General features: G+C 50.8%; 1 protein-coding gene across 5 annotated transcripts in view; it reads right to left on the bottom strand.

Moving 5' to 3' along the window:
* Nucleotides 1-15,688, bottom strand: part of FARP1 (FERM, ARH/RhoGEF and pleckstrin domain protein 1) — a gene marked incomplete at its 3' end in the record, with an annotated part of 283,703 nt that overhangs the window by 14,316 nt on the left and 253,699 nt on the right. For all 5 annotated transcript variants that reach the window (XM_079779461.1, XM_079779459.1, XM_079779457.1 and 2 more), the window contains 3 exons: nt 11,121-11,202; nt 4,575-4,812; nt 1,284-1,414 (listed from right to left, as the gene is read on the bottom strand). In XM_079779461.1, the coding sequence (XP_079635587.1) occupies nt 1,284-1,414; nt 4,575-4,812; nt 11,121-11,202 (451 nt within the window). The remainder of the gene's footprint in view (nt 1-1,283; nt 1,415-4,574; nt 4,813-11,120; nt 11,203-15,688) is intronic.

Consider the following 15,688-nt stretch of genomic DNA (forward strand, 5'->3'; position numbering starts at 1 on the left):
TTTGGATAAAGGGAAAGCAGTTACCAGTGACAGCATTTCACAGGCAGTGACATGTGAAAAAGCGAAGATGCTACATCTGCTCTCCTGAAAGATAACCCTGGAAGGAGTGCTGAAAGTGATTTGTTTAAGGCCAGTAGGGGCTGGTTCGATAAATTTAAGAAAAGAGATGTTTGTGTATAGATTAAACAGTACATTAGACTAGTACTTTATTTAAGAAAGGTTAAAACGGAATCATTTGGGGGTCTGGAATGAATTAATTCAATTTACATTATTTTTAATGGGGGAAAAATGATTGGGTTTTCAAACAAAAGCCTCTGGAACAGCCGTCTGAAACAAGTCCGAGAACAGAGGTTCCACCGTACACAGAGAGGTTCCCGCATCTCCCCTAAGCTGCACGGGTTTAAGGTTTCCAGGGCAGCTACCTGTCAGATGCGACGGAGAGCCCCGGGCGTAAGGGAAACTTGTGTGAAGGTAAAGGCCGGAATGCAGAGACTACAATTCCCTTCTGAACCTGGGTGATGGATAGTTCAAAACCAGGGAGCTACAGGAGAAAGGTCTCATGGGGAGATGTGGTGAGGTGGGTCACCTGGCGAACAGTTTTGATTCTTAGGAAGAGAATAGGAAAAAGACAGGCCGTGCTGGATCCTGAACATTCCCATGGGTCGGGGGAAAGCGTGTCTGCAGCGAGGCTGCGTCGCCGAGCATGGCCTGCGTCTCACGAAGGGCTGCTCGGTGAGGTCACCGCGCAAGGGAAGCTGCAGCTCTCCCAGAATTAGGCTCTGGCTAGAAGGTTATTTTAATTCCTAACGAAAATTACATCGTGTACAGAAAAGTGTACCTTTTGATAATAGTTTCCATACTTACATGGGAATTGATAGCATGATTTCATGCAGTAGCTTTTCCTCTGCCTTTTATAGCACTATTTTACCCAATCAAAAATGTTCATCTTCCATTTTCATTTACCTACATTTTAATAAACAAAATAAGCTATCTCAAATTGTCTTAGAACGTGGCAGGGGGGAAAAAAAAGGAAAGAAAAAGCAGAATACTTCATCTACTTCATACAGGCTTGCTTAATAAAGGCTTATCTCCTTCTAACACTAAATTTTTGAAGGTGATATTCAAGGTCTTCCCCCTAATTACCCCCCGGGGTGGAAGGAAGCCACTTCAGAAGGACAACATTTTATCTCGAAGTATCTGTGTTCCAAACGCGCCAATGTAAGTCACTTCAGCGCCGCTTTACTGGCCTGGCCTCCAATGCGTGAGAGAATGCAGCTGCTTACCCTTCCTGGAACCACCAGATTGTCGACGCCAATCAAGTCTTTCTTGAGTTCGTGCAGCTTCTGGAAGTTCTCCATCTTGATCATCGTACCGTGGAGCTGGGCCACCATCTCCGTGATCTCGGCCAGCGCCGCTGATGAAGAAACAGCAACACGCAGCATTAAGGGCAGACGGGGGTTCCCCCTCCAACGTCTTTAAGCTCAACTCTGCAGGGTGGTCATACCCTGCAGCGGCTGAACTCTCTTGGATGCTATCCTTCTAGGGAAAACACTAGGTCTCACAAATAGAAACCGAGTGATTTGCTTTACTTTGTATTTATCTGCTTTGCCCGAGTTTCCCAAAAGCCGTGTGAACATGTAATTGACCCCCTTCACAGCGACAGGGTGTAGAGCTGCCCTGCAGGGAGAACTGCGTGTTGGCCCAGAGGGGAAACTGCAGGGGAACAGGGTGCCTGGAATTCTGTCCCCAGGGCAGCGATTTTTTTAACCCCCTTCTCTGGGAAGAACAGAGAACAGAGGCCACAGGAAAACCTGGGCAAAAGAGGGATCTTTCTGGGAGAGAGTCTACCGATCGTGCAACTTCTGAGTAATGAACATTCATTCCGGCACCCCCCAGGATTACCTTCTGCAGGAGTCATGCTGTTTACCAAGATGGTGGCCAAGAACAACGGCAAAACAAAACTTTATTTTGCAAAATGGGCACACCTCCCCTACACGGGTAGGCATCCAACGTGTACAAGGGGCTAATGTTCAATTAGCACGCGTTTGGGTGGCATGCAAAGCCACCGTAGCTGAGCATTCCCTTATTTTTGTCAAGAAAGCAAGAAATACTTGCCAACTGAACTTCAGGCATCAGAAAACGAAGCACTTCAACGTTGCAAAGGGAGCATTTCGCCTTCTTGCCTTCTCCCTGGGGATGCCAATTAAATGCTTCCTAGCTAATCACAGGATGCTGTCTAAGCCACAGTGACAGACCCAGGCTTGCTCAATCTTCAGACATTAGCAGCCAATTTAGTCCAGTGAGCAATTACTGGGCACCAAATGCTCAGTGGGGCGGGGGTGCAGGCCTCTAAGAGGAAGCAGCGTCCTGGGAACAGCTCTCGGCACGCCCCATCCCCGACGTTCCGGAACTGTATGTTGGGGTATACTTTGATTTCCCCAGCCATGTTACTATGATGCCACCATATGAATGAAGCTACATAACAAATGCTCTTTCCATTAAATTGTCAAAGACAGACTTCTCGCTGGGGGCTGTTTAGTACAAGGCAATCTGGGCGAGTCAGCCAAGGATAGCACATGGGAAACGAAAGATGTCTCCCGCCCTCCTGGGTGATGGGCCATCCTGTGCAGGCAATGCTGATACGACAGGACAGAACGAGGCAGGCGGGCGAAGGTCATGCAGGCTCACGGGCCAGGCAGGAGCCGAGGCTTAAAGGAGGAGCACTGTGCAGGGAGGGACAGGGAGGTGGGAGCAGGGACAAGGAGGTGGCAGAGGAATGGAACCTGCCAAGGCATGCGGCACCGTGGTTTGTCTTAAAGACTGACAGTCTACAGCCAAGCAAAACCACGTCACAAGCCATGTTTGTTCCCCTTCCGTGAATTGCCAGTGTCTTCATTGTTTTGCTAAATCTCCTCTTGGGCTGTCCTTTTAAAAACTAATCTGTAGCATCTTCTATAAATTCTAGATACCAACAGTGAATTTTCTAGAACAAACCCCATATCACCATTCCCCTCCTTAAAACCCTTCCCGTCTTCGCTTTACTCTTAGGTTGAGGTCTGCTAGGGTTTATGAGACCCCATGGGATCTGGTCTCTGCTTACTCTTCCAGCCTCATTTCTGCTGCTATCCCCCTGCAGTCCACACAGAACTTCTACTATCTAGAATGTTCCATAGTCTCTGTCCCCTCTGGACCTCTGTACGTGCAGTTCCCAACTCTCTGCTGCACACTCTACCCTCATCCAAGAAAACTCCTACTTACACGCTAGCCCTAAGCTTAGATATCCTTCCCTCAGCCAGCCCCCACCGAGCTTGGAAGGCTGGCCAGAAGCTACCCACCCTCCTGCACCGGGCACTTCCCTCTCACAGGTCAGCCATCGCCCAGCCCCCCCTCTGTGCTGCTGGTGCGTTCCTTGAGTAGGGACCACACCTGCTCCTCTTTCTAATATACCGAGTACTCAGCAGGCGCCCAGTGCGTATCTGCTGCAGGAGATGGGTCGGTGGCCAGATCATGAAGGGTTCGGAGTATCACCCAGTTTTTATGCAAAGAAGAGATACACTTAGAAAATGAGGATACAGGTGACTTGAGATGGGAGGTATTTTTATAATATTTTAGGTGAGAGATACAGGCCTGACATACTAGAGGGCGAGCAAATGTCAAAAGCCACCAGCCCAGCTGGGGAGTATAGAGGGCACAGCATCAGACCGCAGGGCCCTGGCCCTTGAGGGGCGGATGGTTCAGGCATTAACAGACCACACATCCCATGAGACAAACGACCTAGGTTCAAAGAGACGATGCGTGGCCCGGTGAAGAGAGCATGGTCTGAAATACCAGCTCTGACCTTTACTAACTGAGTGACAAGTCCCTTACCTCCTCTGAGCCTCGGTCTTCTTATCAATAAAATGGGATTGCAACACTTATTTCATGGGATTGCTAAAGGAGTAAAGGTGTTGACATAGTAAGATGCCTGGCACGGCACCTGGCCCAGGAGCTGAGCGAGGGACAGGGAGTATCATCATGAGACCGTAGGGCAGGATGGTCAAGAACGTGGGTCCTGGGTTAGGTTACCAGTCATGGACTTTCCAGCTCTGGGACTCTGGGCAGGTTCCTTTACCTCTCTGGTCTCAGGAGCCTCCCCATCCCACATGTAAAATGAACTCGCCCCTGCCTTGGGTGAAATGCCTAGTGAAGTCACTGGCACGTTACAAATGCCCAGCAGCAACGAGCACTGTTTATTACCAGCTATTTTCCGTGGCCAGTCCAAGGAGCGAGGGATGAGTTTGAACCGTGTAAGGAGGGGAGGGGTTCCCGGCGGGGGCTGACTCTCAGTGGAGCGCCTCCAGGGTTCTCTGCACCAAACCACCCACGGTCAAGGGAGGAAACACGTGCCAAGGCGGAAGGAAAAGAGAGTCCTTGGCGATCCTCACTTTATGGAAAGGGATCACAGGTAACCCCTGACCAGGTACTGGGGAGCGGTGCCTGCCCTGTGGGACTCTGAAAACCTGGGACACAGCCACAGAGCCCGGCCCCGAGGAGCGCCCCCTGCAGGGCCGGCCCCGCGGTGCCGCCCGGCTCACCTCGGCAGTCCCGGAAGTCGGCCTCGTTGGGCGGGTTGTCCTTGCACAGCCGCTCCAGGACCTGCTTGTAGTGCATGAGCCGGTGCAGCGGGCGCAGCAGGAAGGTGTTGAGCGGCAGGTAGCACACCTTCTGCAGCTCGAAGTCTCGGCACAGGTTCTCCAGCCGCCGGGAGCTCCGGATGCCCGTCTCCAGCGCCTCCAGGGCCTCGCCGTGCTTCCACAGGTGCACAGCCAGTTGCTGTTGGGGCCGAAAGACAAGGGTGGGGAGGGGTCCCGCTCAGCGGAACTGCACGTGCCCGCGGTCCGCCCACCGACTGGCCTTCGGCAATGAGGATCACCTCCGCTGTCCTTCATGTCATTAAATTCCACCCGTTTCAAATTTCATGGTTTATTTCATTATACTGAGTTCTTGGGATGAAATGAAAACTCTATTAAAGCATCGAGCAGTTCAACACACACAGGGTTTATACAACAGGAGACATATTAGAGGCGTACATGTTCCTTTAAAAACAAGACGGGCAAAACTGAGGGAAGATAAATGGGCAGGAGCTCCTTCAGGGGCCTGTGGCTTCCCTCCACAGGCCACAGGATGACAGACAGACCGGGCCACTCAATACACGTCACACAGTGACAAACACGTATTCCTGACGGACTCCCCCGGCTGCCCGTGGAGGACGTGCCGCAGCCACCTGCTCTGCGAGATCCCCGGGAGCTGAGGAGAGGTAGGCACGCTCCCTACTCCTCTGGGGTCTGACCCAGACCCTCCGCCACAGCCAACAGTGGTCAGGCTCCAAACCTTCTCCCAGGCCTGTCTGTGCACTTCCTGGTAAACCCCGTTTTAGCAAGAGCCCTGCTGAAGCAGTTAAACCACAGCCTCCCACCCCGGATAGCTGGTCACCCATGACCCCGGGTTCCTCATCTCCCACCAGCCCTCAGGCGGCGTCCGACCACCCTGGCCTGTCTCCGCAGAATCCCCCTCACCCCGATGCTTGCTCTTTATAGTTGTCCGTCCTCTGACCCGCCCTGCTCCTTGGCTGTGAGTTCCTGCTTGCCCACTGTATGCAAGTTAAGCCCCCCTCGTGTAAAACCCCACGCAGCGGCCCTGAGTCAAGTCTTTAACAAGGGTGATTGGTTTTTTCCTTTTCACAAGCCGTGGCGGAGACAGACAGGGTAGAAAGCCTGATGGTGGAGCGTTAAAGGAGGAATGCATTCCCCATGCAGGTGGGGAAGCAGTAGGGGGGCCATTTCCAGACAGAGAGGGCACTAACGGGATGGGGGACGGGTGACCCCCAGGACTAGGGACCAGCAGTACTTCCCAGGAGCGGCTCCCAACCCCACACCTGCATTCCCAACCCAACAGCCCACTCCACGCTCCAGAAAGGCAGTGAGTCCAGACACAAACCCGACGCCTCCTGCCTCACCTGGGGCCGCCCTGGGATTCTCCAACTTCAGGATTGGTGCCACCATCAGCCAGTTGCTCAGGACAGAAAACGCTGGAGAACATTCTGGATTCCCTCATTTTTCCAATCCTTCACCAAGTCCTACCAGTTCTACCTCCTTAGACCAGTGGTCGGCACCGCGGTTTGCCGCTCTGTTTACTAATGCATTTGCCGTACGCCCGTCTTCATCCCCATGGTTTCAGGCCTGTGCCGCCCAGCACGGTACTGGTGTCTCCACTGGAATCTCTGCCACCACGCCTCACCCCTCCACCTTCTCACCCCTCAGCCACCAACGCGAACGTCTTACAATTAAACGGAGCACATCGCCTCTTGCTTGGACACAAGAGCTCCCACCATCTTGGGACAACCCCGAGGCTTCAGCAGGTGCACAGCGCTCTTAGGATGGAATCCCTCCCTCCCTCCATCATCATCTCCTGCTACTCACCCTGGGCTGCCCACTGAGCAGCCTGGATTTGATGTGCCAGAGCCTCTGCATATGACACGGCCCCACCCCCGGCCCGCCTCACCCGTCAGAGTTAGCTTCCCTGATCTCCAGGCTCAGTTACAACTTGGCTATCCCCCTGTACTTCACGCTGTTTGCCCATCTAAGCCCTTACCACTAGCCTCCCCTGTCCAGTTTATTTGGTGACTTCTTAAAAAATACAGAGATTCATAGGAAGTTGAAAGAAATGCACAGGGGGGTCCTATGCACCTTCACCTGGCCTTCCTACTGTCACACCTTGCACAACAACAGCACAATGGTGCGACCAGGAAGCTGACATGGTACAACCCTCAGGGTTTATTTGGATCCCACCAGTTAGTTATACATGCCCTCACTTGTGTGTGCAGGTGCACGTGTATGTGTGCGCATGCATGTAGTTCAATGCAATGCTATCACATGGGCAGTCCTGTTTGACTGTGAGAGAGTGTATGTCATGCCGCCACATCCTCAAGGCCTGCTATACCCAGCAGGTCTCCATAAATGTCTGCGGCCTGCACGCATTACTGGACAAACGAACCAATACATGCAGCGGTGGAGGCAGGAGTCCCGCAAGGACCGAGTGCGTGGAGAGGTGAGCGCACGGTCGCTGGAACGCGGAGGAGGATGTGAAGAACGGTGCGAAGGGGTCTGGAAAGACTGTCCAGGGCTAGAGCGTGAAGGTTTTCTCATCAGGTTTAGGGTTTGGACTGTATTCTCCAAACCGCAGAGAGACAAGGAGGGTTGTGAGCCTCGTCAGTCGGGCGGTAATATAAACGCTGGTATAAAGGCTCAGTGGGAGGGGAGGAGACTCACGAGGAAGCTGGGCGAGTCATCCGGGAAAGAGGAAAGAGCCAGGAAGGAGTAATGTGGCAGGAGTTTAAGAAGGAGACGGGGCAGGAGGTGGAGGCCTGGGGAGAGAGACCACCCGGCCTGGGTGGAGGGTGAAGGGTCCAGGTGAGAGGCGAGGACCTCCTTTCTTTGTGATGAAGTGCCCTGTGCACTTGGGCAGATGTTTCCAGTGGCAGGTGACTGCATGGGCCAAAGGTTACGGTTTGGCTCTCTCTGGCTTTCGGGTGGGATTGGAGCGCCGGCCAGCTCTCTCAGTCCTGTGCAGAGGGTCTGGGAACAGCCGGAGGGCAAGGACAGTATCCCTGCTGAGCCTCTGCAGATGCAGGTAAACACAGGTTGGAACGGCGGGAAAGTCAGAGCAAGCAGGAGATCACCTTAACACTGTGGACACCAGTGCTACCCTGGGCTTCGGTGTCTCCTGCTGCTCCCTTCCACACGTCATAAAAACCCCTTAAAACCAACAATAACCACCACAATAATTTTTAAAAACCCCAATTTCTCCCAAACGCCTGCGAGTGGCTCTCTGAGCCTCTCCATCTATTTGTATTTTGCCTGCACAGAGCTCTGTGCTATAAACCTCATGGCATCGGCACAATAAGGAAAATGCCAGCACAGCGGAGGAAGCTGACTAAATGCGAAAATGCTAACTCACCAGACTGAGGAGAAAGAACTGCTATGAGTGGAAATCGGGTATATTTTTAGGTCTTAGGTGCTACGTGAATGGAGAGGAGGGCGGATGTCTACTGAATGTCAGCTCTCCGGGAAGCCAGCAGCCGCCAGAGAGGGCCACGGGGGAGCTGGTGAACAGGGCTGCTCTGGGGACGGTCCCCGAGGGCTGTGGAATGAACGGGCCGGTCTCCACTGCTGTCCCCAGAGGCCCACGGCGGAGTCCAGGCCTCCGTGAAGGGAGTAAGTGTGGGCTTATAATCCCAGATGAAGGGAACACACTGTGAGAAAAGGCTAAAGGCCCCACTGGGCTGAGGGAAGGTGCAGAGCCTGGGAGAAGAGGCTTCTATAAGAAGATAATTGGGCCCTGACCGGTTTGGCTCAGTGGATAGAGCGTCGGCCTGCGGACTCAAGGGTCCCAGGTTCGATTCCAGTCAAGGGCATGTACCTTGGTTGCGGGCACATCCCCAGTGGGGGGTGTGCAGGAGGCAGCTGATCGATGTTTCTCTCTCATCGATGTTTCTGACTCTCTATCCCTCTCCCCTCCTCTCTGTAAAAAATCAATAAAATATATTAAAAAAAAAAAAGAAGATAATTGGGAGGTAGAACAGCAACAAAAACATGTCACAGAAGAGAACAAAAGGGCTATTTTTAATGAGCGACAAAAGCAGCCTGAACAGGCTGTACAATGATTTCAACTCCATGACGTTCTGGAAAAGACCAAACTCTACAGACAGTAGAAGGTGGGTGGTGCCAGGGGTGGAGGGGTGAAGGGTGAACAGGGGGAGCACAGAGGATTTGTAGGCCGTGAAACTCTCCTGTATGACACTGTCACAGGGGAAACGTGGCATTATGCACTCGGCAAAATCCATGGAATGTACAACACAAAAAGTGAATCCTAATGTAAACTACGGATTTAATTAATAATAATGTGTCAATATTGGATCACCAGTTGTAACAAGTTTGCCCCACAAGATGTAAATGGGGAGGCTGTGTGTGAGTGTGTGAGCGTGTGTGTGTGAGCGTGTGTGTGTGTGCGTGCGCACACGTGTGACGATGGTGAGAATATAGAATTATTATATATTATAATTATTATATAACTAGTAGCCCCGTGCACGAATCCGTGCGCCAGTAGATCGCTGCCGCCCTCCTGTAGCCCCCCTCATAGCTTGCTGCCCTGACCCTCCTGTAGCTCTCTGCCGCCCGCTTGTAGTTCTCTACCCCACCCTCCTCCAGATCCATGATCCGGTCGTTACACGGTCGGTCATTACACCTCATGACGTAACGGATTGTTAGCATATTCCTCTCTTATTATATAGGATATATACTAAATTTTTAAAAACCACCAGGGGGGGGAGAAGGTGTCTGTTACTATTACATCTGAGTTTTGTACGTCAACCTCACTTGTGACATTAACAATACCATAATTGTAGAACACCCTAGATAATTCTTTTTTTTTTTTTTTTTTGCATGGAATTCTGCAATCCTGATCACTTCCATGGCCTCTCTCTGATACTGCCTAAAGAGAGGAGTGTGGCTTTTTGAACACCTTGAAAAAGTAAGCTATATCTCAGGGTCTGTTAAATAATACCTTTTTTGTTGTTGTTAATCCTTACCCAAGGATATTTTTTCCATTGATTTTACAGAGAATAGAAGAGAGAGGGAGAGACACAGAGAGAGAAACATCGATGTGAGAGAGACACATCGATTGGCTGCCTGTCGCACGTGCCCCAACTGGGGTCGGGGATCGAGCCTGCAAGCAAGGTATGTGCCCTTGACTGGAATCAAACCCATGACCTTTCAGTCCATGGGCCAACGTTGTAACCAATGAGCCAAACCAGCAAAGGGCAATTAAATATCTTGATTTTTAAGAGAAACAGGAAATCTCCTGAGAAGCTTTAGATCCTATCTTTTCTATGCCATGCATCCCCTCCCCCACAAATCCTCCCCTCATCCTATCTCATAAGATTATATAATTCTAAAGGAAAAACACTGAACTATAAACAATTTAGCCAGATTTTGGGGGAATTAATTCAACCCAAACAGTAACTTTTATTCCATGGGTGCTGTATATGTAGTAACTCCTCAGCTAGTACCGGTTGGATGGATAGATGGACAGATGAATGGCTGGACAGACTGAAATGGTGAAAGTATGAGCAACCTGCCTTCTCCTGGGGTTAGTAGCTTGCCCTGGGCAGTTATTAGTTAAGGTTATTAGACAGGCTCTGGGCAGCCAAGATACAGGGTGACTGCTTTAAAATGCGAACATAGGTGTATTTATATTCACAAGATAAATTGTGTGAATTAAAATATTCTATGTTAAAGGAATTAATCATGGGTTAAAATGAAAACGCAAAAATGAAAGTTTCAGATATAAGAGATCGGGCTGATTTAAAAAAGGAGGTAGAATATTGACTCAATATGTACTGACTTCTTTGGGCAAGTTTTCTCTCTTCTGTATCACTATGGATATTGCTGGATGGCTAAAAATACATTTGCCTTGCAGACTGACTGTTTAAAGTCAGAGATTTGACTGGAATTGCTGCGCAGCTTTGAAACCAGTATTTTTGCCAAGCTTACGAAACCAAACAATTGGCAAAAAATGAAATGTTCAGTCAATCAAAGCTTTTTTTACATAATTTTTAAAAAATCTTGTCTTTAAAAAAAATAATTTTTATTGTTTTTTAGAGAGACAGGAAGTGAGAGGAGAGAAGAGAGAGAGACAGAGAAACATCCATTCATTGCCTCCCACATGTGCTCTGACTGGGGACTGAACCTGAACGTTCACTGTACAGAACGACACTCCAACCACTGCACCACACTGGCCAGGGCTACAGTTTTGAATGACCTGCTTGCTAAAAATACCTGTTGTCTTGGTTATAACACCGAGCTTTTGTACGAAAGTGCTTCTTCCCCCAAAGTGACTGGATTTTCCGTTATGCTCCAAAATGAAATGATCCAGAAAGGCTAGAAGAGTTTACCCCACTTTGTGGTAGGCGAGGAAGGTCACACCAGGCACTTTGTGTTCGTGGAAAGGCTTACGGCAGGCTGACCCCGAAGCCCCAGCGAGAACATGCTCTGCCCCCCCCCCCCCCCCCCAAAGCAGCTCACCTTCATGGCCTGAACGTTCTTCAGCATGACGTCCCCGATTCTTTGGTAATCTCCTCGGATGTGGGCGTTGGAGCGGCCTTCCCTGGAGGCAGAGGCAAGGGATTGGAAACCAAAGGGTGAGCACTGAAAACGTAACCGGAAAATGTCCGAGCCCGAGGTCACAACATATCAAAACCGAGGTCTTCCTTCCCAATGGCCTATTTCTCCCTCTTCCTGCTCTGGGTGTCACAGCATCAGCCCGGGCAGGAAGCTGTGAAATGACCCCAGTCGTTCTGCAGACAATGAATTAATTCCATTTGCGCTTTGAAAGAGACAGGGCAGACCATTTGCTGACGGTTTTAATTTGGTCTCATTTTACATTTTCTTTCCCGCCATCCACACGTGATGGGGACTAATAGACTTGTAAGAAGCAGCAAGACTCAGGCTCAAAAATCAAGGCTCCTGCTCCCAGGAGCTCTTAGCATGAAGCATGCACGGAACTGTGTGAAAAGCCCCCGGGAAGAGAAAAGTATGAACGAGGACGTGCAGGAGACCTACGCATGGAGGCGAGAATGGGAAAATGATCCAGAAGAAGGGAGGATGAGGGTCCCAGGTACAGAGGCAGGGAGGGGAGGGACCAAGGTCCCCCAGACGTGCTGGGTGGGCATTTTCAGCAAGTATTTGGGTATATATTCATATTTCTTATAGTTTAGTTGATATTGATCATCCAGAGGCTTAAATAGCAGAGAAAAAAGTAATAACAACAGTAGCTAGTACCTATTGAGCACAGTCCACCGCGCTGAGTGCATTTAATGCTCATGGCAGAGTATGAGACAGCTGCCGTTATCACCCGCATTAAACAGTTAGAGGAACTTGATGCACAAAGAAACGGCACCCCTTGTCTAATGCCAGTTACCACGGGACAGCGAGCTCTGTACTTGAGCCCAGGAGTCTAGCTGGAGCCCACACTCCACACGACGACACCACGGCACATCTGTGAACGTTACCTGATGACTGGGAAGAACGTCTCCGAGACGATTAAAGCATGATTTTCAACAACCAACTAGGCTAATGTCTTCGAACCAACTATTCTGGGTGGCCAGAAGCCAACTTACTGGTAAATGAAAGGAATGAGTTAAGAAGAGAAAAGGTAACAATCTGGATACGACACTTCCTGTCGGAAGTGAGAAGTGTTGGGAGTGGGAAAAGCACCTGCCCCAGGAGTCAGGCAGGACAGTGATTCCCCTACGGATGCATCGCTAGCACACCTCCGGCGACAAGAGAAACAACTTCCCGCTCAGCGGGAGCAGCTGGAGCCTCCAGAACTCTAGACTCCATCACGGACTCATCAAGCATCTGGGAGGGGGGAGGAAAGGCAGCGGGGAAAGCACCTGCTACCAGGGGGTAGAAGTCAGGCAGGTAGACCCAGAGGGGCTGGCTCCTCCCAGCTCCTGGCAGCCCTCCCACACCACACCACTGACCCCACTGGTTCTAACTGAGCATGTCTTACACATTACATCACAGGGGAGGCAGTGCACCGAGACCCATTTGGCAATTAAAGCTTCTCTAACATATAAGAAGGGCAAGCATCCATTTTGCCCCCAGCTCCTCCCTGTTTCAATGTCTCCCCGAGGCCCTGTCTCTCTGTAACCTATTGCATTCTCGTCCAGCTGGAAGTAGAATTCATTCCGAAATCCTCTGCTTCCTCTTGGCTGCCAAAAGACACATTGCCGGCAGCCTGCCCTGATTACTACTCACTTTTATGAGTTGAATATAGATTCTATCCTCGCCACTCCTGCCATGGCTCCGGGGACGATTGCCATTACCCTCCCAGTGACCTAAACCCGTGGTCGGCAAACTGCGGCTCGCGAGCCATATGCGGCTCTTTGGCCCCTTGAGTGTGGCTCTTCCACAAAATACCACCACCTGGGCGAGTCTATTTTAAAGAAGTGGCGTTAGAAGAAGTTTAAGTTTAAAAAATGTGGCTCTCAAAAGGAATTTCAATCATTGTACTGTTGATATTTGGCTCTGTTGACTAATGAGTTTGCTGACCACTGCCCTAAACCATCGAGGCAACATCACACCTGTCCCTGGCCAACCGCTCTGGGCTAGTTGGCCCCAAACCTCCTGGTTCTCTGTTCTTTCACTTCCAGAAGCCTCTCTCCAGGCTCCTGGACTCCTCTGTAGGCCAGTTCTGCAGCTGTCTTTGGCAGCCCCTCCTCCTCAGGCTACTCCTAAGCTATCTGGGTTCTCTCGGTGGTTACCTTCTCTCTTCACTTCCTTCTTCTTTATGCCATCCTCCTGTGCTACATGGTTTCAATCCACTTTGTACCTACTGACCCAAGTACTATATTTCTTTTTTTTAAAAAAATATATATTTTATTGATTCTTTACAGAGAGGAAAGGAGAGGGATAGAAAGTTAGAAACATCGATGAGAAACATCGATCAGCTGTCTCCTGCACACCCCCTACTGGGGATGTGCCTGCAACCAAGGTACATGCCCTTGACCAGAATCGAACCTGGGACCTTTCAGTCCACAGGCCGACGCTCTATCCACTGAGCCAAACTGGTTAGGGCCAAGTACTATATTTCTTATACCTCCCAGAAGGTTCTGCATGCAGGACCCCACAGGTATCTCAAACTCAACAGGCTCCACAGAGTTAATTATCTTGTTGCCTCCAATCCTCTTCCTACATTTTCTTCCTTAATGATGTCCCTGTTCTGCCCCCGTCTCAAGCCAGAAATCTCAGTTATCCTCACTCATCTGTGTCTCGCATCCACACCCATGGAGTCAAATTCTACCCCCGAATGGAGAATGCTCCTGACGCAGACTCCGCTTTGTGGTGGAGACAGTCCTCAGCCCATTGCTAATCACTGCAGTGTTCCACCCCGTCGGCTGCAGGGTTGAGGGACCTCTGGATTTTGGGCAAATAGCTATTCATCCAATTGCTATGGAGAAGTTTATTGTTTGGCCCTTCTGTTGATCCTGATGTGTGACTTCGGGTTTGTTGAGAATTTGCTGGGAGCAGAAAGGAGCTCCAGCCCGGAGCTGCGGCTTCCTGTTTATAGCCCCCGGCCCCTGCACCTGCCCATCATCACACAGCTTCTAGGAGCTGGAAGGCTCTCCTTCCTTCTCCCACTGCCCCCCGTCCCTCTCCCAACGCCTGAACAACTCAACAGGACCCAGCGACTGAGCCAGATGACTTGATTTTGAATTAATGCCACACATCCATCAAAGGAGGCGAGACACAATTTAGACTTGGTTTGTGGGAATGTAGCTATTATCTGGGACTTAGGTAGTCGACCCCTGAACTTTCAAATGGGCATGCCATTTGACAAATGCACGTAAGATCGTTCGTTAGTTTGAAGGACATCATTTAGGTATTTTAGTGACAGTCGTGTGGGTTGGGTGGGTAAGGGGAGAAACGGGGGTCTCTGGCCTCCATGAATAACGAGCCATTTGCTCCCTCGCACAGATAAGGCCGGGCCCGAAGGAAAACGAAGTGCTGGCACGCAGACACAGGCGAGGGACCGAGAGCAGGGGTGGAAGCCAAACTTCCCTGACTTCACTTCCTTTCTTCTTTTGCCAAGAATTTATCAAAAGAAAATGTTCTGATGTTAAAACCCTAAAGGGAAGGGGACAGTCTTCCTGCATAGGCTTGCTAGCAGAACCCTATCTGTTTCTCCAAGTCTGTAGCATCTTTCATTTTAGAAACTGCTTTGGATCAGTATCACCAGTCCCCTGCGTTGCAGGGAAGACACGGTATCAGCAGGCTGGGGCCTGTGAAGTGAACGCAGCCCGTGCAGGCAGCTCTGCCTCCCACCTGCCCGCCCCTCCCCACTGCGGCACACGCACGTCCCAGCCCCGTGAGGCTCAGCCCCCCAGTCAGGCCATGGGAACGGGGTCAAAGCCCGAAGCTCCCGCTGCCTCTAATAGCAATTCCGTCATGTTTTTACTTCCTCTACATGTTAAAGCCACCAAACCCTCAAGCCCAAAGCATGCGCTTTATTGTGAAGAGCCAAAAGGTCATGTTCTTATCGAGAACATGAAAAAGCAATTACAACTCGTCTGGAACATCCCCCGGATGTCAACCTCACAAGAAAAGGGCCCTTGTTTAGAAGGCAGGGCCACATATTTGTTGTGTGTGTAATTACCGCACGGCAACAAAGCTGAAAATTCTTTGGACAATTTCACTTTGGAAACCCAAGTACCGAGCAGCCTCCCGGATGCTCCATTCTGACTCCTGCGCCATGACTCCTGCGCTCCCAGGATCAACAGCATGTGGTCTCCGCACAGGGCTGGAAACAGATACACGCACAGCCCCCGCCCCCCGAATCTCCGAGACTCGGACCCTCTGGAACACTTCATTGACTACTACATGAGCTGGTCAGTAGCTCAGCGACAGCCAGACCAGGAAGGAGGAGGGAAAGGGTAGGAGAACGAGGACCAGTTCCCTGGAAGGGCTGCTGACCACCGCCGGCGAGGCCATCTACCCGTCTACAAGCAGGGTGGGGCCACCCCGCAGGGCCTTGACTCTGCCTGTCTATTGGCTGCAGATGGGGGGCGAGGACAACGGGATAAAGCACC

This window comes from Cnephaeus nilssonii (assembly GCF_951640355.1).
Source record: "Cnephaeus nilssonii genome assembly, chromosome: 8".
NCBI classification, from domain to species: Eukaryota; Metazoa; Chordata; class Mammalia; order Chiroptera; family Vespertilionidae; genus Cnephaeus; species Cnephaeus nilssonii.